A 24,227-nucleotide genomic window follows, 5' to 3' on the forward strand; every position below is an offset into this window, starting at 1 on the left:
GGCCTGAGGCTCCCAGCCGCTGGTCCCCTGGCAACAGCCGATCCCAGAGCCCTGGGCCAAGCATTGCATTGTGTGCTCCAAGGAGCAGAGCGAGCCTTAATCCCCAGCACTTGGTCAGTGCTAATCTAAAGAGAACCCAGCGAGGGGCAGGCTGGAAGAGGGATTCCTGCCAGGGCCTTGGAACCGGAGCCTGCTGGGAAGCAGGGGCACGAGGCAGGGGAATGAAGGAGTGTGGGAGGTGGGGGACGTGGGAGGTAGCCTATCAGATGAGGTTGCCGGCCTGCTGGACTAGAGCACGTGCTCTTCTGGGGTTCATTTACATGAATTTGTTGTTATTTCCTGCTGTGCCTGAATTGTATTTTCAGTGGCCTGGTTTTATCCGGCACAGGTATTCAGAGTTATCCATAGTATTAGGCTGCAACGCAAGAAACCTCCAGGCCTGTATCCTGTGTGAGCAGCTAATGAGCGTAAGTCAGTCAGTACCAGCCCTTGTCACCTTTGGCACAGGTAGAAATGCCTTCTGGACGCCAGGAGCGTCGTTTCTGGTTTTGGTGAGGGCGGGAAGGCAATGGGGCCCTTCCCCTCAAGGACGTGTGGTCCACTCCGGAGCGGTGAATGTCTCTGGAGTTTTAAACCCTGAGCCCAGCTACAAGCCCCCAACTCCTTAGGTTCCTTGCAGTGAGATGAAGGAAGGTGCCCGATGCCTGTGTGCTCTCCGCTCACCCTGGCTACTGTCCCCGACTTGGCGCGAGCAGCATGTGCTTCTCCTCTGCCCATGATCCCAGGTGTGGCCCCTGTTCCCACAGCCCACACGCTGCCCCTCTGCTGGGTAGGGCACACCCTCCTGCTGCCAGCTAACACCCCCAGACCCAGGGGAACCAGGGCACTGGGGGCAGGGATTTTGCCAGCACCCCTCAGCACATGGCATTCTGGCTGGGGCAGTGTGTTACCAGTTGTCAGACAGCAGCTCCCTTGGGTGCCCTGGAGCCACCAGGAGGTACGGGTGCTATGAATTCCCCTCCTTGGCACCTTCCGCTTGCAGCACTCATGGCATTTGCTCAGCATGCAGCCTCCTGTGACAGAGAAGCCAGTTTATGAGAGGGAGAAACTGAGGCACAGAACACAGCAGTGACTTGGCCAATGTCTCTCAGCAGCAGAGCTGGGAAATGAGACAGGAGTTCAGGCTGCTGTGCCCTCTGCCGGGTCCGCTGCCCCCCTGTATCTCCCTGCATGGAGCACCTGACGGAGCTGTCCATGCAGGTGGTCACCTGAAACTGTGCCAGCACCTTGCAGGTACCTCAGCCCAGATCCAGCCACTCCAAATGCGAGTTAGGACACCAAATAGCTCTGAGCTCCTGGGCCCTGCCCCAAGTCAGGGGAGCCATAGCCCCTAACGAAACACAGCCTCTTAAAGGGCATCACCGCCTCCCCAGCCCCTTGCAGTGCAGCACCCCAGAGATGCTCCAGGAACTTCTTAGTCCCACCACACAGCCCTGGTTGGGCTCTTGTTGGAAAAACAGTGTGATTGAGGGATAGAACATGCCAGGCCAGTCCTTGGAGGGGGCCATTCTTGGAGGGGATTTAATCAAAAGCAAGCAAATTAAAAGCAGATTTGGGAAGCGAATGCTGCGTTCCACAGCTCCTGGGGCTAATCTCGCCCCAGACAGCAGGGGAGTGGGCTGTAATTAAAGCCAGGGAATTGTGCCCATTTCTTTCGGCAGCTCCCTCTGAGCGGCGAAAGAGGGGCTGGAAAAGCAGCTCTGGAAGCAGCACATCAGTGCTTTCCTGATGTCCTTCCTTGTGGCTCGAGGACTCCCTGTCTGCACCAGGAAGCTGCTCCAATTTAACAAAGCCAGTTTCAAACGTCTGCAGGGCACAGCCTTCCCGCCCCACCTCCCCCATGCACGCTACCGTCCCAGGGGAAGGTCCTGGCACCCACAAGGGGCTCATCCAGGGTACAGGTCTACACTACTGCTCAGTGTAGCTTCGCTCTGGGGCCATGTCCCCTTTAACTTTTAACACCCATGCACAGAATAAATTTTGTTAGGTGCACCAAGGTATGCATGGATGTGCACCACCAGTAGAAACACAGGCTGCCGGAGCCTTGTTAATCAGCTTTGGAATCTCTCCTGGGTGGCCGCCCATGCTCTCAGCTGATAGGGAATGTTGCAGCTGGGGTGTGAAGAAGCCGTCTGTACCCTCTCTCCGGCTGACAGAGCTAATGCCACCACCAGGGTGGAGTCGTTGTACGGATGGGAGAGCGCTCTTCTGCCGGCACAGGGCATCTTCACCAGGCAGGCTGCGTGAGCCTGGCCCTCTCAGACTGGGGCAGTGAAACTACAAGGGGCATGGCTGTGCAGAAAGAGATCGGCACAGGTTCTATGGCCTCGGTTTCTAACCTGATTGCAGTAAATCACAGCTGCTGTTTTCTCAGGGCTCAGGGGCTGCGGCCATCGCTCTGGGAAGGACACAGAGCTCAAAAGGCGGTAGAGAAAGAGCTGCTTTAACAAGAGAGTCCTGGAAGGCTGAGGAGCTGGGCCTGCTGAGTGCCCCTTCCTGGCTGTGCCTGCTTGGTATACAGGCATGCCTAAGGCCTTGCAGGAGGACAGCTGGCTGGGTTCACAACTCCCTGCACCAGCAGGCCCAGCCAACCTGTTTCTGCTTTGCTGATAACATTTGAAAGGTGTGCAGGATAACACAGCTCTGCAGCCTAAGCACAGCTGCTCTGCCTGGCCAGAGAGGCAGTGAGGCTGGAGGTTACAGGATGAGTTGGGAGTCAGGACTTCCCAGCCCTTGGGATCCTTCTAGGGGCTAGAATAGAAGACAAGACTCCTGGGTTCCCTTCCCAGCTCTGTTATTACCTCGCTTGGGCAAGTCACTCCCCTCCCAAGTCTCAGTTTTCCCATTTGCAGAGGTGGGAAAAAGTAACTGGAGTAAAAGTGCAGCTGCTTTCACTTCTGGGTACCCACGCACAAGCAAGACATTGCATGTGTGCCCTTGGGTACTTTTACTCAGGTAGTTTTCCAGAGGGGACACCAGTGACTTGTATTTAACGACACCCCCACAAGCAGCACTACTTTTACTCAAATAACTTTTGGGGTCTGTTTGAAATTCAGGGTAATCACATGAGCAAAAACACACTCAGCGGAGCCAGGCAGCCTTGTTCGTGCACAGCTGGGGGCAGCTCAGACAAAAGGTTGCCACGTGTGGCTTTCTCCCACACCCCTTCCCCACACCTGCCCCAGTCTCTACTAGCTGGGATGAGAATGTCCTCCCCTCTGGCTGTTTCCCGTGAAGTTCACGCCTGAGCCCATCATCTCTTTGTTATGTTTGTGGCACCCACCCAGAGACAGAGCTAAAAATACCAGCTGGGCAGGTGGCAATGTGACCCTGCTTTCATTCCCATCCCTGGAATGGTAGGGATTCCTGAATAATTTATTTCAAAATAAAGCTGCTGCGTAGCCATAGTATTTCGCTTCCAGAGGCTCTAATCCGAAATAGGCTCTATTGTGTGTGGAGTCAGTAGTGTGGGGGTTCCCGGTAGTGTGGATGCATTATTCTGGAATAATAACTCTGGAATAACTCTATAGTGTAGACACACCCTCAGGCAGGGAAGCACCTCTTATGTGCTAGACTGGCTCCTCCAGCCGGACTGCCCATTGCAATTTGCAAGCTGCCCTACAAAGGCCCCTGTCCTGCAAGCAGGAGCAGGAACACACCTCCGTCCTCCCCTTCGCACACCCTTAAACAGATAGTTTGCAGGTCCGGGACAGTCCTGAACACTCTGCATCAAGTAGATGCTGAAACCTCCCTCCGCTTCAGTGCAGATCGTTTGTGGCTGGTTTCCTCCGAGCAGCAAAGGCTCTCTGTATCTGCAGCCAGTCTCGGCAACCAGAGTAGCTGGGCCAGCTGTGATATTAACCCCCTGCCGGGAAAGGGGCTCAGCCTGGGGTGCGGCGGGGAGATAACAATCCTCAGCCCTTCACTAGCTGCTGCCAGCACAAGGCGCTTCAGGCAAAGGAATGGACTAAACCCTGGACACTCCCCGTCATGGCAATGGGGAAACTGAGGCACAGCAAAGGCAGTCACCTCCACAAAGCAGAGGCAGAGCCATGAATTCAGTCCAGAAATCTAGGTTCCATCCACTGGGCTGCACCCAGCCGACAGGCCTGGCTCAGCTGCTGGCAGGGTCTTTGATTTGGTGTCTACACACTGGGGACAGCCCAGGCAGCGCCTGAGCAGCTACCCATAGACAGGCACGCAGCTGCAGAGATGACGGCAGCACCTGGGCTGAATCCCTGAGCTACTACCAGCCTCACAGGCTGTTCCAGGCCACTCAAACAGGCGAACCGGGGCAGAGAAGTGAGGTGAGCTCTGCTGTGTATTTACCTACATAAGAACAGACATACTAGGTCAGACCAAATGTCCAGCTAGCCCAGTATCCCATCCCCTGACAGGAGCCAATGCCAAGCATCCCAGAGGGAAGGAGCAAAGCTGGTAATCACCAGGTGATCCATCCCCATTCACCCATTCCCAGCTCCTGCCTACCAGAGGCGAGGGACACCATCCCTGCCCATCCTGGCTAAGAGCATTGATGGACCGAACCTCCATGAATGTATCTAGGTCTTTTCTGAACCCAGTTGAAGTCCTGGTCTTCACAACAACCTCGGCAGGGAGTTCCACAGGTTGGCTGTGTGCTGTGTAAAGACATACTTCCTAATGTTGGTTTTCAACCTGCTACCTGTTTGTTTCCTTAGTTCTTGGTTTCTGTGAGCAAGTAAATAATTTTTCCTGGTTCACTATCTCCACACCCATCATGATTTTATGGACTTCTATCATATCCCCCCACGAGCCTCTTCTTTTCTAAGCTGAAAAGTCCCTGTCTTTTTAATCTCTCCTGCTAAGGCAGCCGTTCCAATCCCCCGCTCATTCTTGTTGCCCTACCTGTAACCGTCCCTGGCAAACCCAGAGTGGTGGGATAGCTAGAGAGGGGTGTCATGGCGATAGAAGGCAAGATGGGGATGTGGGGGGATGGAGAGACAGAGAGAGAGGTGGAGCTGGGGGAAGGATGGACCTGGCGACAGCTGACAGCGCATTGCTGTGCATTCTGTGCTCCGTCACAACTCCCATAGATCTATGGCCCAGACTCTGCAAACAAACCGGAGTCTGTTCCTCTCCGGAAGTGCATGAGAAGCCCTGGCTAAGCCCCTGTGTGTGACGGCCGGGTCCCTCCAGAGAGCTTCATTTGTCACAGTCAGTTGGAGCAAAAGGGAATCTTACACAGCCCTTCGGCTCCCCAAACAGAGCTCTGCCTTGCAGCCAACGGGCAGACGCGGGGGGCGGGGTGGGGTGGGCTGCTTTGCCGGGTCTACATCATTACATGGCACAACAGAGTGCTGGCCCAGACCTCCCCCAGCTAGCGGGCCACGGCCATGACTACGGGGTGGGGAGGTGGGGCTGGCGGGGTGGGGAGGGAGAGCCAGGGGTGGGTGGAGGGTGGAGTTTTTCCCAACCCAAGATCCTGTTTCAAGCTGTGACCCTGTCCAGAGAAGGAGTGGGGTGAAGGAAGGAGCTATTTAAAGAAAGACTAAAGCGAGCCCACTCCATGCCGGTGCCTTCGCAGAGGGGCTGGGGAATCTCCTCTAGTGACTGATCTGTCTGTCCCTCCTCCTGTGTGTTCCTTCCATCCGGCCCCCGCTGGCAAAGATGGGGAAAGGGGTGAGTAGCCACGGTGAGCGCGACAGGAGTGAAGGGACCGGAGGTGGCAGTGATGCCCTGGGGAAGGAACAAGTGGGGAAATGAACCTGAACTAAACCCCCGTTCCCCGAAGGAGAGGGCGAGGGCTCCGGTCCCCGGAGTCTGCCCTCAGCGATGCAGCTGGGGAATGTGGGGCTGGAGTGTTTCAAAATTTGACACAGACGTGAAGCAGCAGCGAACGGGAGGGAACAGAGCCATAGAGCTTTCTGGGACTGGTTGGTGCAGCCCAGGGCAGGTAGGGCCACAGCTCAGCTCCAGCACCTCTGGGCCTGGCAGGTCATAGCCACAGTTTCACTAGGAGGGAGGTACCTCACTGGAATGTGTTACCTAGAGAGGTGGCGGAATCTCCATCCCTAGAGGTGTTTAAGTCCCGGCTTGACAAAGCCCTGGCTGGGATGATTTAGGTGGGGTGGATCCTGCTTGAGGCAGGGGGCTGGACTCGATAACCTCCTGAGGTCCCCTCCAGCCCTAGGATTCTAGGATTCTTTGAAAGCCCCTGTACTTCTGGGCTTGCCACGTCAGTTATGAATGCCAAAACTTGCTTGAGCTCCGCTGGTGGCTCTTTCATTCCAAAGAAGCTCTAGGCGGCACCCCCACCGCACTGGGCCCCCGTCTCTCCAGCCATAATAGCCACCCCACTGCCCTTGCTGCAGGGAAACATTTTTGCAAACAATGCAAAGGAGGGGGGCCACCGAACAAACAATGTGACAGCTGGATAAACTGCCCCCTCGCCAGGCCTGGGTCAGAGTCTGGGTGGGGGGTGAAGGCGTTGGCCAGAGCATGGATCTTGGGGGATTTTTTGGAGATGTGAGCTGCATGCCCAAAGCAAAACAAGCTCAGCTGTCCCTCTGCATGCTGCAGCCAGGATCACAGAGCTGGCTCAGCCCGGAAGTTTGTCTGAATCAATTGGGGGTTCCCTCCTGGTGTTTTCAGCTCCAGCCTGTCTCTTCCGGAACTTTTTGCAGTTTGAAAATATCCCGACTGGTGCAAGCTGGCTCCGCTCCACTGCCCCTTCCAGCGCCTTGGCCTCCTGACCGCTGTCGAGATGCAAGAGCCCTCGGAAAGAGCCCTCTCCCAGCCCAGCCATCCAATGGCTTTGCAGCATCACAGTTTGGGGAGTAGGGGGGGGTCATGTGCCCCAGCTCGCTTCAGAATTCCTGCAATGCAAAACGCCTTGCTCCATTTGGCTAATTAGTTCCCCTGATGCTGAGCTGCAGATTGGGGTGATTTATTTAGGTAGCTAGACTAGCCAAGTCATTAGGAAATGCTGGAGCTTGGGAACCTTTGTGGAGTGAGGGCTAGACCATGAATTCATTATTTATACACTGCTTCTAATACGCTACTCATGGGAAAGGTGCGGGGAAAGTGCTACACAGCAAACAGCGTTTAGCAGAGGGCTTGCTGGTGTGTCTGTCAGGGGTGGCAGAGACTAGAGATTTAGCTGCCAGGACTGCTGTGTTCAAGTCCCAATGCTGCAATGGGATTGGGGTCGAGGGATCAGGGCAGGGCTCTGGTTGTCAGAGCTCCTGGATTCTGCCTCCATCACTAAGAGACCATGGAGTCTAGTGGTCACAGTTGTTCTGTTCCCAAACCTACCACTGAATTTTGGGATGGCCTTCGGCCAGCCACTTAAGGGTCACCAAATGGCTAATGTGTATGTCTCCCTCTGCTGGCTGGATCCAGATTGATCAGTTGTGTGTCCTAGCCCCTATAGTGCTTGTGGAGAGTCTCCTCTGGTTCACCTGGGACAGTGCCTGGGTATCATTCTGCTATGGCTCTGGAGCCCCACGTACAGCAGAACCATAGCCCCAAAGTTCTGAGATGATCAGTTTGGTTGCAATTCTTAGCTGCCTTTGTAGTTCCCAAATGAAACAGAACCTGGGCACAGAGAGCTGCCTGCCCGCAGCTTATCACAGGATTGATTCCCGCAGTCGCATCTGTTTCTCTTTCATTATCCTGAGTCCTGTGCTGAGGTTTGCCAAGTGGCCGGCTCTAGCTATAATAATCAGGGCTGGCTGAAATTTTTTTTTCTGTTGTTGTTTTTTTCAGCAGCAAGCGCGTGTTTGATTCACCAAAATCTTTCACACAATTAGTTGGCTTTCCAGGCGTTTTCTGTGGACCCTCTGTTGGAAGAAAACTGACCCCCTGAAAATTGAACTGTTTTGGTCAAAAAAGTGTATATAAAAAAACAACGAGCTGTCCTGTGGCACCTTATAGGCCACACACCTGTTAGTCTATAAGGTGCCAGAGGACTTCTCATTGGTTTTGCAGCTCCCCCTCTGACACTTGTCACAAAATCCGATTTCTCTTTTCTGAGGCTATTTCGCTGTATTTAAATTTCTGGTGTGAATATATAATTTTTCCTAGAACTAATGAGATGAAAGGGAATTTTCAGCCTGTTTTCATCCAAGTTTTCCAGGGCAAGACCTCCCTTTTTCAGATCAGCTCCATAAATCACTAACAGCAACATTTTGCATTGATACAGCACCTTGAGTAAAGGGACTTCACAGCCATCAACTTGCTGACACTTTTGCCATCCGAGGAAACAAAAATGAAGCTGGATGCAACTTTTCCCAGAGGTTATTGCTCTGTGAGAGTTGTCACATTCCTATATCCTGTGGCACCCGGGAAAACCTCACATCCACAGCAGGGCAAGAACTCTCATCCACCTGCTCTGAACTAAATGAGAAGTCCCGTTGCCTAAGAGCAGTATGAGGTCTATGACACAGCTAATTAGTTGACATCCCAGCCAGTAGACAGCAGTTGCATTAGCCAGTTCATTGCACTGAAGAAAATAACAATGGGCAACTGCCTGCCAAGAGATGCCAGCCATAAAGAGAAACAGGAGGTAGGACGTGAACCACAGGGTCATAGCTGGGAGTCATTGGCTTAGGAGAGACCTATGGAAAGGCAGAGGTGGCAGAGATTCCCCAAGCAGATGTTAATTCAAGCCCACAGCAATTGCCCCAGCCTCCAGCTGGGGAAGCCAAGGGACTGAGTCATGGGAGCTTGCTTCAGTTCCCACTACGTCAGTCACAGCTGTGGGAACCGACTGCAGGAGTCCTGTCTCCCTCTGCCCTCACTAGACCCTGCTCCCCCCCCAGAGCTGGGAGCAGAACCCAGGAGTCCTGGTCCCCACCCCCTGCAGCTTGCCATGGGCACAATGCAGGGAGAAGCAACCGGGCCTGATTCTTCTGCCTCCCCAGGGCTGTTGGGAGAAGCTGTTGCCAAGCTGGGGCTTTACAGCTTCTCATCTGGCCCCCAGAAACTTCCTGCATTGGTCTCTGTCCCACCCAGTCCCCTGGAGAAGACAAGGTGCAGCTGGGGCAGTGTGGGGGGTGGCCAGGACCTGTACCATTCTTCCTGGCCGTTGGTCCCCCATGTAAATCCCAGCATGGAGCTCTGTGCTCCCCTCTGGTGTTTGGGATCAGAACTGTGATCCCTGTGAGCATGGCTGGTTGCAGGCACCTGTACTGTCATGGCCCCGATTCTGCAGCTGGTGCCCCCCCCCCCCCCCCCCCCCCCCCCCCCCCCCGCAACCGGGAAAGTCGTTGGGAGGGAGGGAAGGTGGAGGGCACAGAGCCTCAGGATCGGGCCCATAGCTGCTAACTCACTTTTGAAACCAATGACAGGCAGTGTGGCTCATTCTGCCAGGTCTCCGCTAGCTGTTTGACGGTCCCTCCCCAGAGCATGGGCACTTTGAGGCTGTGAGGGAAGAGGCAGCTAACCGGTGATGGGGGAAAGACAACTCGGGGGGATAGCCCCAGAAATATACCACAGATGTCACAGTGATCCAGACTCTCTAACTGACCATACTAGTCTGGGTTGGGGAGTAGGGAGGCTGAATGGCCCTCAGCCCAGAGCACCTAAAGCCAGGCAGGATCTACACCCCTTTGCTGCTGTGTATGGTGTTCTGTTCCACTCAGCTGCTGTATCCCACCCCAGAAGGGGCTGCACTTTGGCAGCTGGGGTAGGAGATCCTGGAAGGTGCTTTGGGAACCTTGCTGAGAGCAAGGGGTTATCCATCAGACAGCGCATTAGCTGGCACAGCGCACGGTGGAGGATCCCAGAGAGCCATGGAAACCGCAGGCAGGATGCAGGACTCATGAATCCACTGGGAAGTGCCAGGACCATTCAGCCCTTTATGCAGAGCAGAAAGGAAGCTCTATTCTGCCTTCTTCATTCACAGCCTGAGAGAGTCTTTCATCCTCGCGTTCTCTCTCCCTGCAGGGGGCTCTTGGCTCAGCCTCCCCTCCGGTCTCCGGCCACAGACACCATTTCCCCTCCAGAGCAAGGCCCACTTGCCTTGCCCAGGGTGGCAGAGGAAGTCAGTTCCTTGCTGCCCTGTTCACAACCCCCCGGGAATTGTTCCCGAACTGGATCAGTGTTGCCAAATAAAAGAGGATCCAGTCAGACCCAGCCCTGTCTGTGCAGTGAAACTGACCAAGTTGCCCCAGGGACCAGCTGCGTCCCAGGAGTGCCTGATCCTGCCTGGGCCGATGGCCCAAACTGCCAGACCTGGACTGCCGGGGCCCCTCATTTGGGGTGCAGCCCAAAATGGCTGGAGATATTTTTTGGAAAATGCAAATGTAACCCACACACGTTGGGGTGCTTCGCTGCCCCATGTGTGGCGCTCACACTTAGGCCGTGTCTACACTACCAAAATAACTTCAAAGTGGCTTACGCAACTTGCAGTGTCTACACACACCCTACTTTGAAGTTAAACTTCAAAATAGGGCACTAGTCCATTCCCAGGAATGCAGTAAGGCCTTCGAAGTTGGGCTCCCTACTCCAAAGTTAACTTCGAAGTAAGAGAAAAAAAAAGTGTGGACTCTCTGCTGGCTACTTTGATGTAGTGCCTTAACTTCGAAGCTAGTTCCTAGTGTAGACACACCTTACAGAGAGAAAGAATGAGTCTCCTCAACAGCCTTAGCTGAGAAACTGTAGAGGCTCCTGCACTAAGCTCCAGAGGTTGCAGGTTGGAGCCTGCCTGTGGGTGCTTACATATAGGGCCCAGGTTGGGGTAGTCAACTTCCATGCTTCAGGGCTGGGAGATATAGGGGTCAGGAAGGATCCTGCCTTGCCTATGTGACCAGGTGCAGGGGCAGGATGGTAGTGGGAAAGAGAGTCATTTCTCAGCAGTGCAGAAGCCAGGGCACTGCAAGTATAAAGCAATGCCCTGTTCAGAGGTGGAGGCTACTGAACAGGGACCAGGGGCCTTATCCAAACTAGGGGGCTGCTGGGTTAGATGGGCCTTATCTGAGGCAGGAGGATCCTGGGTTATCTGAGCCAGGAAGAGTGACCTGTAGCAGCAAATCTGAGACTGCTTTACGAGGGTGTGTGCCAGCCTCTTCCCCTGCCCCTTAAGGAGCCTGCTGCCCCAGACCCAGGCTCAGGGCAGGAGATGCCTGGCAGTGCCCTAGCTGGGGCAGGCGGGTGAGCAGGACGAGCTGGGGCTGCCTCTGAAATGGTCGGTTCTGCTTCCACTGCTGCTGCTCCCCTGGGCCTGCAGCTGTCCTGCTGTTGGTCCCTCTGTTCCAGCCTGTTCCCAAGCATGGAGCTGGGGAGAGAGGCCTGGGATGCTGCCTCCCCGTCCCTGGGGAAAAGGGGTCGGTTTCTGTTGATCCAGAGCAAAGGGAGAGGCCCAGAGCCTGGTGCAGAAACTAGAGGAGCCTGTGCAGAGTGCACCCTGAATCACGCCTGGGGCTGCACTGAATGTACGCAGAGTCCTAGGGCAGGGTCTGTTGAGTGCACCCCACTATCGCACTGGGCTGTACAGAACGTGCCCTGCTGGGGGCCAGGCTCCATAGTGATCGGTGGGGGTCGGCCTTGTCCTGGGGACTGTCCCCTGCTTTAAGGGGTCCTAACAATTTCAATGCCTCTCTCCCTCACCCCTTCCCCCCCACACCCCCGTAACTTGACCCTTTACTCACAGCAGTTGTTCTTGGCACTGGGGGGACTTTTCCATGACAGCAGAGAGCCAAAGGCCTCTCTATTTTCTGCCTTTGAATAAACGCCTCTCTCCGGCTGCCTGGCCCCGCTCCCACCATTTGCGCTCGAGTCCCAGTCTGCCTTCCCCACCTCAACCGGGGGTGGGAGTATGCCCCACTGGGCTCCCTTTGCCCTGCCAGCAGGGGGGTGGGGGCAGGGACATAACAGGCTCTTCTCCAGCAGCCTCAGCACCTCATCCCATCAGGGGACCTGCAGTAAGGAGCCCCACAGGCCTGCAGGAGCAGGCACAGTTCCAAAGCCGCAGGACCCAGGGGATACTGTGCCCTGGGGAGGGAGGAGTCCCTGGCATAGCCCCAGCCAGGGCCCGACGCTGTCTATGCCAGGACAGGAGGGCCAGAGGCAGCGCTGGCCTGGCATTGGCAGGGGTCACAACCCAGAATCCCCCTGTTGTTCAGTCGGGGTGGGGTGAGCTCACAAATGGGCCGGAGAGCAGGTATCCTGAGGCGATTCCCAGCACTGCCTGCGTGCAGGGACCCAGAATAGCCTCTCTCCTGGTGCTCAGGCCCTGCGGCTCCTGCATGGAGCAGTCTGCCAGCGGGGGTGCCACCGGCAGGGCCAGTGGGTTACTGTGCTGTATCCTTTGCCCATCTGGCAGAGGATCTCAAAGCAATTCTCACCTGTGCACAAGCTGAGCCTCTCACCCTGGGAAGGGAGTTGGGATCATCACTTTGCAGAGGGGGAAACTGAGGCATGGGGCATTGCCTCATGGTACCTGCTCAGAACTGGGGAGAAGCTGCAATGGAGCCAAGACCAGAACCCCAGCCTCCCCAGTCCACCCCACCCCACCATTCTACACACCTGGCTCTCCTGCTTAGCTGGCTGTAACCACTCTGCACCACTGTCCACTGTTTTTGTCTGAGCCTGGAGTACCCTGGGCTGTCCTGAGTGCTGGGGCATCGGAGCCTTTGTGCACTGGAGTCCTGGCTGGAGGCCTGAGGGGTTTGATCTGCCCGGAGCCCATTCCCACTCCCCACCCAGCACGTTCTGCCAGGCGGATGTTCTGACCACTGCCCAGGAACAGCCTTTGGCTCTGCCGGTGATGGGCTCCACCGTTAAGTGGGGAGCTGAACATCCCAAGTCAGGGCTGCCTCCCACAGGCTCCCCACCTGCAGCCTGGCATCTCCTCGCCCAGCAGGGGACGGCCATGGCCGCACCAGTCCTGGGCTCTCACTCATAGTTATGACTCTGGTGTTGCTTGGCTTCCTTCCTACGTCTCTCTGGTCCTCCTTGATCTACGTGCTGTCAAGGGTCCCCTGAGATGGTGATGTCCTTGTAACTGCCAACAGGCAGACTTGAACCTGGGACCTCTGGAGCTGAGCGCAGGAGCCTGTGCAGTTGGAGCTAAAAGCCAGCTGGCTCCCAGCTAAGGTGCTAGAGGAGATGCAGCCTTTCTCTGTGTCAGTGGTGTAGGGGGCCAATGACCCACCCAGTAGGTGTGTGGGCTACACCCCCATTTCTCTCCTGCCTTGGCAGGATGGGCGGGAGTATTCGCCAGCGGCAACCACCTCAGAGAATGGCGGCGGCAAGAAGAAGCAGAAGGAAAAGGAGCTGGACGAGCTGAAGAAGGAGGTGAACATGGTAAGGATCCGCTCTGTCCCCTGGGCATTGCTTGGAGCTGGGCTGCCAGCGCCTGGGTCAGGATGGGCTTAGACCTGTGGCCCTCCCATGCTCAGTCTCCTCCATGCTTAATGGACTGTGAGGTTATTTCCTCCCAGCCTTCCTAGATCTTGCTCATTACCCTGTGACCAGCACCTAGCCTCATATACCAGGGTGGTAAGAGACAGAAAGAGCAGGTGGAGGATGAAAGGACATTGCAAGCGTCTGGCTGGCTGGATTGTACAAATACAGTAGAAGCAAGAGAAAGACCCAGGACAGGACAGGCCCAGGAGGAGGGAAAAGAAAATATGGAAATGGCAGAAGTGTTAGCGGACTTTCTTGTTTCAGTTTCCCCAGAAAGGTTAGTAGCGCTTGGACAACTGAGGGGGTGAAAACGAGGCAGTGTCTGGGACTAAAATAGGGAAAGAACAAGTTGAAAATGACTCAGACAAGTTAGATGTCTTCAGAGCCCCAAGACCTGATGAACACATCCTGGCTTACTCAAGGAGCTGACCGAGGAGATATCTGAGCCATTATCTCCAAAAAGACAGAGAGATGGGAAAGATCCCAGAGGACCAGAAAGGGGCAACTCACAGCCCCACTGAGATATTCTATTTCATATTCCACTATAAAAACAGAACAAGGGCAACGCAGGGAATTACAGCCCAGGCAGCTGAACTTCCTGGAACAATAAGGGAGCAAATACGTAAGCAATCAGTTTGCAAACACCTAGGTAATCAGCATGTCAGCGCAGGGGGCTGGACTCAGGGACCTCGCAGCTCCTCTGCTTCTATTCTGTGATGGTGTAGATGGCTGGCTGAACCGCCGGGGGGAGCAGGTGGGCGAGTGGATGAAGGAGGGTTTCACAGATGAACGGACAGTGTCTCCTGCACTCCAAATCTGCTCTCCAGTGTGATGTGGGTTGCCCCGAGAAGCCATGGCCAGGGGCAAGGCTCTGCTGGATGGGCCCCTTGGATCTGACTCTGTTCCCAGGACATTCATCTCTCTGGCTAGTCTGACCGTGACATTCCCCCACCTCTCCCCTGGCAGGATGATCACAAGCTGTCCCTGGATGAACTGGGCAGGAGATACCAGGTGGATCTGTCCAGGGTAAGTCAGGAGGTACCCGGGTCTCGGTGTTGGTGTCTGCTCCCCCCTTGCCCCCTTCTATTTCCCACCGCCCCCCAGCCTGTCTCCCCTCCCACACCTCAGTTCTCCTTGCCTGGCCTGTCGTCCCTTGCTCCCTCGTCCCAGTTCCCAGGATGGGCTGCCTTCTGCCTCAGCACCTGCCATCCAGGTACCCCTCTGCTCCCCCACACCCCTCTGACCCTCACCTCCTGACAGATCCTGGGGCACGCACCTCTTCACCCTTCTGGGCCTGACTCCCATGCTCCAGGGATGCGGGCTCAGTGCAGGCCTCAGCGTCCGGGCTGCTCCATTCTCCTGCTACTTGGAAATGCAGGGAAGGGCCCCCCAGAAGTCCTAGTGTGTGGGGGGATTACTTGCCCATAAGCCCCTTCCCTGGCAGCAAGGTTGGTTCAGCTGCATGTAGGTGAGTTAAGGGCTTCCCCTGGCAATCCCACCCCCCGCTGTGCAGGGAAGTGGGAGATTGGGGCAAATTGAACCCCAAGACTTGGTGGTGCAGGGGGAAGAACTGTGGGCAGCAGCAGCTTGGGGAGCCCAGCACCCCGATTCCATTCCTTTTGCCAGCTGCTGAGTGCACTGGTGGGGGGGATGACAGGGTGAAATGGCTGGGATGGGGAGACCTTAGTGGCCTTTGGGTCCTTCCAATCCTGGAAGGACATAATTGGTTCTTTCCCTCTGTCCTGTCTCCTTGTGGTTCCTTCGCTCCCCTGACCCCTTCTGTACGGGCAGGGTCTGACCAACGCCCGCGCTGCTGAGATCCTGGTGCAGGATGGCCCCAATGCCCTGACCCCCCCGCCGACCACCCCCGAGTGGGTCAAGTTCTGCCGCCAGCTCTTCGGGGGCTTCTCCATCCTGCTGTGGATCGGTGCCATCCTCTGCTTCCTGGCCTACAGCATCCAGGCTGTGATGGAGGACGAGCCGGCCAATGACAATGTGAGCCGCATGGCCTGAGGCGGGAGAAAAATGCATCATTCGGGGCTGCGAGCCAGGGCTGGGAACGAACCGTCCCTCTAGGCTGGGTCCATCTGGATTCTCACCCCACCCCTGGCGCCTGGGGGCATTGAGCAAACCTTGAAACTGAACCTCCCTTCCCTCTGGCCTGGGTCTTTCCCAAGGGGTGACCCCGTTTTGCATGGCAGAGCCCCAGAATCTCATCCCCGGCTCCCGGAGATCTCTGAGCGCCTGACCTGGCCTCAGGCTCCCTGGGTCTCAGCCCCAACACCTCGTTCAGCTCTGGCGTTCAATGCACCCAGCTCAACCCAGACCAAGTAAGCAGCATCTCCCAGCCAAGGCAGGCAGAGACAAGCTGAACGGGTCTCCCTGGAAATCGGGGGACTGGGGGGAAGGGGGCTCTGTCCCTCTGCACTCAAGGCAGGTTCCAAAAGAACTCAGCCCTGTTTCCTAAATTAGAGCTCCGGTAACACAAGCTGGGCTGCTGGGCCTGGCAGCTGTCGCACGCCAGGGCGGGTCTCAGATGGGAGACCTGCAAGTGCTGCAGGGAGAGGGGAGGAGGTTCAGTAGGGGGTGCTCTCCCCTCACGGTCAGTGCTGGCCCCACTGCTCCAGGGGGTGCTTGCTGGAGCGGTGCCACAGGGAATGATAGAGATGGTCCACCAGGGGGTGCTCTCAGCCAGTACTGAGCACAATGGTCAGGGATCTCTGATGCTCCAGGCCTGCAGGATGCCACTCAAGTCCAAGTCCTGACTGCTTGAGGTTGTTGAAGAACCAATTCTTCATCCTTGTCGGGGCATTAGCCCCTGAGCCCTGGGCAAACTCCTGCTCCCATAAGTCCCTACTTCCCCCCACATTTGTCACTTCCTGTCCTAACCTGCTGGGCAGCGTTGCTAGTCAGCAGTTAAGCAGCTGCCATGTCCCACCCCAGCAGTGGCTGCATTGCAGCAGTGGGAGAGGGAACCCCCTAAGTCTGAACAGTCTCCTTCTCTCCCCAGCTGTACCTGGGTGTGGTGTTAGCTGCTGTGGTCATAGTCACTGGCTGCTTCTCCTACTATCAAGAAGCCAAGAGCTCCAAGATTATGGACTCCTTCAAAAACATGGTGCCGCAGGTAGGAGCCCCCCTCTCCCATCTCCCACACCTTGCTGGCACCACGTGGCATGGGAAGGGAAGCACAAACAAAGGGAGCAGAGCAATCACCTGCATAAAGGTAGCTCTGGCTCGAAGGGTCATGGCTCAGCAACAGAACACTGATTGCAAAAGCCCTACAGCTATGAAGGACCACTCACTTCAGGGCAGCTAGAACTCCTCTGGTGTCTTCTACCTCCTCAGGCCCAGCCTCCTGAGCTAAAGAAAGATCCTAGAATCACGGAAAGCTATAACAGGAAGGGACCTCAAGAGCTTACGGAGTCCAGTCCCCAAACACCATTGAGACCATCCCTGAGAGATATTTGTCCAACCTGCTCTTAAATTATGGAGATTCTACAACCTCCCTAGGCAATTTATGCCAGTGCTTGACCCCCCCGAGAGCTAAGAAAATTTTCCTAATGTCCAATCTAAACCAGGATTTAAGCCCATCACTTCTTGTCTTATCATCAGAGGTTAAGGAGAGCAATTTTTATCCCTGCTCCTTGTAACAACCTTTTAAATACTTGAAGACGGTTATAATGTCCCCGCTCAGGCTTCTCTTTTCCAAACTAAACAAGCCAGCTGTGGCTACATTAGAAGCATCTGTTGACAGACGTTTCTGTTGGAAGAGATTTTCCAAGAAAGTGTCTGTTGACAGAGTGAGGCCATACACTAAAGCAGATTGCAAGAGTGATCTGCTCTGTCCACATCACAGCCAGACTGCCCGGCCGCTCTCTCGACAAAATAGCCAACTGGAAGCACAGCAGACAGGGCTGCCCAGTGTCCTGCAAGCCCTGTCTGTCGACAGAAAGCCCCCCTGAGTATCCACACAGCTTTTTTTGGCAGAATCTGCTGACAAAGGCATTCTTCCTCGTCTGGGAGAGGCAGAAGGCTGTTGGCAGAAGTGCTGTGTTTTATCGACAGACCGTCGACAACACGTATTTTGTGTGTGGGGAAGTTTATTGTCAAAAGTATGGTTTTAAAAGAAAAAAACCTCACTAGCGTAGCCGTAGGCACCCCGTTATTTCAGTCTTCCCTCATAGGTCATGTTTTCTAGACCTTTAATCCTCATTGACTAGGCACTATATGGCCTATGACACACAGACAAGCTGTTCTGATTCCATCCACTAGAGGGCAGAATTTACCTCCCTTAGAATCCCAAACCTTCTTGTCAGAAGAGACAGACCAAAGCAGCTCCCGTGGGATCTGGATGGGAGTCAGGGCAGGGTCTGCTCCGGGGTTTTGGTCCCATTGGGAAATGTTTTAGGGCGTTCAGATGGGAGCCAGTCCCTTGCAGGGGTTAACCCGGCCCATGTGGCTCTCTGGCTCCCTCTAGTGGTGGTTAGGGCCACAAATAAGCATTCATGAGTGTGGGACAGGTGGGGAAATGGCCTTTTAGCTCAGTAGCAGCTGGTGTCTTTTGACCCAGAGCTCCTGGATTCAGTCCCTGCTGCTAACAACCAGCCCAGGGCATGGGACGGCAAGAGCAGTTGCAGCTATATCCCAGGCCATGGCTAGCGATCGGAGAAGAGAATTCAGAGCTGGAGGCTCCCTGGGTGTCCTTGAGCCCAGCTGGGGGGGGTCCATCTCCTCTCTGAGCTGGCAGCCGAGACGGGGCCATTTCTGAGTTTGGACACAGCTCTGCGTAGCTCATGATTTTGTCCCAAATCCTGTGACTTTTCTTCTGCCTCCTGCCAGTCAGTCCCTGGCCCACAGCCTTGATGGGCTGGGATCCCCCCTCCAGCTGGTAGAAATTGGGAGTCACCCTGCTGGGGTCAAAAAGCCTGGGAGATAAGTGACACCAGACTCATGCCAGGCAGCCACCCCTGGCTCTGAGAGAAGCAATGCAACATCCAAACTGAGCTGGTTGCCAAGCATTAGAGGAGGGGACAGAGGGGCAGCTGCAGTGGTGACTGGGAGACCCCACTGGGAGTCACTGTGTAACCACCACAGAGGGACTTGAACCTGGGATCTCCTGAGCTTAGTAAAGGAGCCTCTGCAGTTTGCACTAAAAGCCAGCTGGCTGTGAAGGAGCCTCACTCTCTGTCTGTGTAAGTGGTCGAGGTGCCATGACATGGAACAGTGAGCCCACCTAGGTGGGTGGGTTACACGTGCTCCGGCAGAACTCCAGTGGGCGTTTCAGCCAAGCCCAGCAGCAGGGTGAAAGCTGGGGATGGACTCAGGACACGCTGGTGCAAGCTCACAGCTTCCACTGGCAGGGCTGATCTGCAGGGTTCTGAGGGGCTGGGGTGAAGGACCCGTCAGGGCAGAGGGAGGTGGTAGAGCACAGCCGGCCGTGGGAGCTCCGGGGGTGGGGAGCTGGGTGTGGTGCTCTTGCCTTTAATGCTCCTTCTGGTTGCTTTGGGCAGCAAGCCCTGGTGATCCGGGAGGGTGAGAAGATCCAGATCAATGCGGAGAACGTGGTGGTGGGAGACCTGGTGGAGGTGAAGGGCGGAGACCGGGTCCCAGCTGATCTGCGCATCATCTCCTCCCACGGCTGCAAGGTGCGGATGGTGGGGCTGTGCCACAGGCTGGCAAGGGGGGTCTGCGGGCTAGGTGGGGGGCACAGCTGGCTTTTGGACAGCCAGTGCTGCTCTGTTTGGGGATGCAGAATAACCAGACAGGCCCGCTGGACGGATGGATCCCAGGGCGCTGGGACAACTGCTTTGTCGATCATACACAGAAGGGCTCGTGAGGCCTTGTTGGTCTTGTGCCTCTAGGAGCTCTACCCCAGGGCCACGTTAGGTAAAGTTGGTGCCTGCTTTCCAGGGGTGGAGCTGCAGCACACCCTGGGGCTCCATAGGAACCCACAGTTGCAGGGGGCATGTGGGCAGGTCGTGGCTCCTGTCCAATTCCCCTGGGCAATGGGCTGTATCAGCACAGCTGGGGGGAGGTTGCAGGGCGTCAGCCTGGCCGAATCTCTGCACCGCGTGTGAACCGAGGGCTCCCTGCTGAGCTCAGAGTGGAGACTGGGCTGCCCCTGTGTGCCCGCCGGCAGCACGGCCAGCCACCTGCGAGGGGAGGGGCCACTGCCAGCCCAAACCCTGGTTACTGTCGGAACCCCCCAGCCCTCCCTGCCAGCGGCCCTCCCCACAACCAGCTGCTGCGTCCTTGTTCCGTCCATGCACCCTCCGGCCAGCCGTGCAGCTGCCAGGTGCCTGCAGGGAGCCGCGTGGGATGTCAGTGATGGGGGCGGGGGACTGCCCATGATGGAAGCAAACTGTCCCCGCGCTGGCTGGGTGCTCCGCCCCTCACTGTCTCCCAGGGCCCCTCACCTGCCTCCCCTTGCCCCGGCAGGTGGATAACTCCTCGCTGACGGGCGAGTCGGAGCCGCAGACCCGCTCCCCCGAGTTCACCCACGAGAACCCCCTGGAGACCCGCAACATCTGCTTCTTCTCCACCAACTGCGTGGAAGGTGAGGGGGAGGAAGCTGCCCCGTCCGCTGGCCTTAGATCTTCAGGGCTGTCCCACACGCTCCACGCCACCCTGGCGCTGAGCTGAGGGCAGGTATAGAGCATTGCAGTGAATGGGGGAGTGGGGAGTGAGCACAGGATCTGAAATGCACAGTTGCCCCAGGGAAATGAGGAACCGCTGAAATCCGGCAGCCCAGCCCCAGCGTTGAAGGGACAGTCACGGGGTGCCTGGGCAGGTGACCAGGCCATGATGCTAGGAAGGTCTGGCCATGGCGCACAGTGGCTGTGCTGAGATAGGCCCTAGGGGATGCCATGCTGGACAGGGAGCCCTGGAGGGTGGCGGTCCCCGTTGCTCAGAGATGGGCCCAACCCCAGTGAGGAGACCGGCTTCACTTCCCCAGCCAGGCCCATCACCCCCCCAATGGGTGGCATGAACTCAAGGGGCCCGGTCCGGGCCTGGCACTGCCAACTAGGGGCCAGCCAGGTGGGATGGGCTGAGACACACCCCCCGACCCCGCAAGCTCACTGCACACAACAGGCACCACTTAGGGTTCAAGTAGGGGCACAAGGCTCCTGAGCCATGGACTAATGCTCCTGGCCGGGGGGCTGAGGGGATGCCCAGGCCTCACACAAGCCATGCAAGGGGGAGCTGCTGCGTTGTTGAGGTGCCTCAATCCATCCCTTACCAGAGCTGCTCCTGAGCCCCCTCCCAGCCCCAGACACCCCCCCCAACACCCGGTTCCAGTCTCCTCCACACATATTCATCTCTCCTCTCCTACTGCTGCACCAGGCACGGCCCGTGGCATCGTCATCTCAACGGGGGACCGCACCGTGATGGGCCGCATTGCCTCCCTGGCTTCTGGCCTGGAGGTGGGCCGCACCCCCATTGCCATGGAGATAGAGCACTTCATCCAGCTCATCACTGGCGTGGCCGTCTTCCTGGGCCTCTCCTTCTTCATCCTCTCCCTCATCCTTGGCTACACCTGGCTGGAGGCCGTCATCTTCCTCATCGGCATCATTGTGGCCAACGTCCCGGAGGGGCTCCTGGCCACCGTCACGGTAACAGCTCCTCTCCAGCAAGGCTCTAAGGGCAGGGCTGGGTGTAAAGCCAGGGTGATCCCACCCCCTTCCTCTCTTTCCCGCAGGTGTGTCTGACCCTCACAGCCAAGCGTATGGCCCGCAAGAACTGCCTGGTGAAGAACCTGGAGGCGGTGGAGACGCTGGGCTCCACCTCCACCATCTGCTCCGACAAGACGGGCACCCTGACCCAGAACCGCATGACGGTCGCCCACATGTGGTTCGACAACCAGATCCACGAGGCCGACACCACCGAGGACCAGTCCGGTGAGGGCTGCGGCCTGTTCTAACTATGTAAAGTTGGGTTTAGTGCTGGTTACGTCACCCCATTGAGGGCTCAGCTCGGGCAGCTACTCTCAAGTCCAACAGAGTTATCTCTGCTTGGTTTAGCTCTAGAGCTCATAAGGACACAGGCCACCAGAGGCAAGTAATGCAGACAAACACAAGAGCAGTAACAGAGAGGAAGCCGGGCTAGTCTGTATACTGTCCAAACAAAAATGCAGTCCAGTAGCACTTTAAAGACTAACAAAATAATTTATTAGGTGAGCTTTCGTGGGACAGACCCACTTCTTCAGCCCATAGCCAGACCAGAACAGACGCAATATTTAAGGCACAGAGAACCAAAAAAGCAATCAAGGTTGACAAATCAGAAAAAAATTATCAAGGTGAGCAAATCAGAGTAGAGGGGCAGAATGGGTGTGTGTGTCAAGAATAAGGTTGAGCCAAGAATGCAAAAGAGCCCCTATAATGACTCAGAAAATTCACATCTCGGTTCAAACCACGTGTTAATGTGGATAACAAACCACGTGTTAAAAGTCTGTGTTTTAATGAAGAGAAATTTTCACAACAGTCTGGAAAGAGAGGCTGCTGAACTCTCTTTTATATTCAAATTCAACACATTATCGCACGGTTTGAACCGAGATGTGAATTTTCTGGGTCATTATAGGGGCTCGTTTGCACACTTGGCTTAATCTAATTCTTAACTCCCCCCCACCTTCAGCCCCTCAACTCTCTGATTTGTTCACCTTGATAATATTTATCTGATTTGTCAACCTTGATTACTTTTTTGGTTCTCTGAGCCTTAAATATTGAGTCTGTTCTGGTCTGGCTATGGTCTGAAAAAGTGGGTCTGTCCCACAAAAGCTCACCACCTAATAAATTATTTTGTTAGTCTTTAAAGTGCTACTTGACTGCTTTTTTCATTTTAAACACAAGAGCAAATACCCAAGTTCCCAGCACGGTTATGAATGTCCCAGCAAACCCAGCTCTGACAGACAGTCATGCACAACTTGTAACTATGGACCAACTCACACCCTCCTGCATCCATGGCTCCCAACCATTTCAGTACCACGGCGCACTTCACTGAGACAAACTATTCCACGACACACCCCCTTTCTTTAGCTGAATCGACTGCTCATAAACGTCATATTTGCTCACATTGACTATGGTTATGGTCTTACTAGAGAGGTTTGTAACAGAGCAGTTCACACAACACACTGAACAGAGCAAACAGGATGTTGAGTAATGCAGTAATTGCTGAAAATTTCTCTGGTTACTCGATTACTTGCAGGGCAGGGGCCGGGGAAGCAGCTCCTCTTCCCGCCAGCCCGTTGGAGCTGGGATGTGGCATTTGAACCATGTCCCAGCTGTTGACCACAATGCTGCAGCCAGGCCGTGGGCTCGGCTCCCTGCTCCAGCCCCATGGGCGAGCATTGGGAGGAGGTCACGTGGCTGACGAGTGTGTCTCCTTCCAGGGGCGACCTTCGATAAGCGCTCGCCCACCTGGGCGGCCCTGGCCCGCATCGCCGGCCTGTGCAATCGAGCTGTGTTCAAGCCAGGCCAAGAGAACGTCTCCATCTCCAAGGCAGGCTGGGTTCCCGCCCTACCCCTCGTTCTCCCCGGCTCCCTGCCTGCCCCCCCAGCTCTGTGCGCCAGACTCGCCGGGGAATAGGTTGTCTGTGGGGGCTGTTGTGAGCTGATCTTGGCATCACTGACAACTGCAGCCGGAGGGGCTCAGGCTGCCCGTGGTGCCTGGGTGACCACAGCCTCTGCAATGCTTCCAGGGCTGTGCCCTGCCCAGATCACCTGATCACACAGCCCTGTGCAGCCCCCCATCCATCCCAGGGCCAGCCAGGGGACTAAGCCACCCACAGGCGTGTGCTCTCCAGGGGACAGCTGGGTCCCGGAGCCAGCAGCTGTTCAGTTCGACCCACAGCAGGTGGCTGGGCTTGTTGCTGTCTCAGCAGGATGGTCAGATTCACAGCAATGCCCTGCAAGCCCCATGTCCTGTCTGCCAGCTGTGCCAGGGCACAGCAATGCTCCCCAAGCCCCACATCCCTTCCCCAGTCATGCCAGGCCAGAGCAGTGTCCAGCAACCTCCAGGTCCCAGCTGCCAACCATGCCAGATCAGGGCAATGTCCAGTGAGCCCCATATCCCATCTGCCAGCCATGCCAGATGGGAGCAGTGCCCAGTCAGCCTGACAGTCCCATCTCTGCTTCAGCAGGGCGGAGCTGTGGCCCACATCCCCCCATGTCCCCCACTCTGACACCCTGAATCACAGCTGTGTACCCAGCTAGTCCCTCGTCCCCTTGCTGTGTTGGTTCAGCCCAACGGCCCATGCAGACCAGTGTCCCTGGCACCTGGAGCACTGGGCCCACGGGTTTAGGTCTCCTGCAGTCTCCAGGGCCCCATATGTTAGCTCTGAGGTTCCCAAAACTCTCATAGTGTGGTACCCGCTACACCTCCCCTCCCACTAGCCACAGGACCCCAGTTGCATTTCCTCTCCTTATTGGCCATCACCTAGCCACAACTCCCCTCCCATTGGCCAGGGACCCACTATCCTGGCCATGCCCCCCCCACCATTGCTCAGGGCCATATTACGCAAGCCCACCCATTGGCCATAGCCCCAGCCACACCTTCCCTCCAGGGTTCCCTCTCTTTTTTCCATCAGGGGGGAATAAATTTTGTTCTGTGCACCAAGGCATGTGTGGATGTGCACCACCAATAGAAACACAGGCCGCTGGCTGTGGGAGCTCTAATAATCAGCTGGGTGGCATCTGACTCTGCTGGGCAGCCACCCAAGCACTCAGCTTACAGAGAACAATGCTTCCTTCCTATTAGCCAGGGCCCCAGCACCCAGCCCTACC

The 24,227-nt window shown here is 56.2% G+C and overlaps 1 protein-coding gene across 1 annotated transcript in view; it reads left to right on the top strand.

The window, feature by feature from the left end:
* The first annotated feature begins 5,582 nt into the window (after positions 1–5,582).
* Positions 5,583–24,227, top strand: part of LOC142003865 (sodium/potassium-transporting ATPase subunit alpha-2) — a 28,098-nt gene continuing 9,453 nt past the window's right edge. The window contains exons 1-10 of the mRNA XM_074981201.1: positions 5,583–5,718; positions 13,243–13,347; positions 14,416–14,475; positions 15,241–15,444; positions 16,460–16,573; positions 18,960–19,094; positions 19,888–20,005; positions 20,794–21,062; positions 21,149–21,347; positions 22,835–22,944. Of these exons, the coding sequence (XP_074837302.1) occupies positions 5,707–5,718; positions 13,243–13,347; positions 14,416–14,475; positions 15,241–15,444; positions 16,460–16,573; positions 18,960–19,094; positions 19,888–20,005; positions 20,794–21,062; positions 21,149–21,347; positions 22,835–22,944 (1,326 nt within the window). The 5' untranslated portion in view covers positions 5,583–5,706. The remainder of the gene's footprint in view (positions 5,719–13,242; positions 13,348–14,415; positions 14,476–15,240; positions 15,445–16,459; positions 16,574–18,959; positions 19,095–19,887; positions 20,006–20,793; positions 21,063–21,148; positions 21,348–22,834; positions 22,945–24,227) is intronic.

Source organism: Carettochelys insculpta, chromosome 30, assembly GCF_033958435.1.
Source record: "Carettochelys insculpta isolate YL-2023 chromosome 30, ASM3395843v1, whole genome shotgun sequence".
In the NCBI taxonomy this organism is placed as follows: Eukaryota; Metazoa; Chordata; order Testudines; family Carettochelyidae; genus Carettochelys; species Carettochelys insculpta.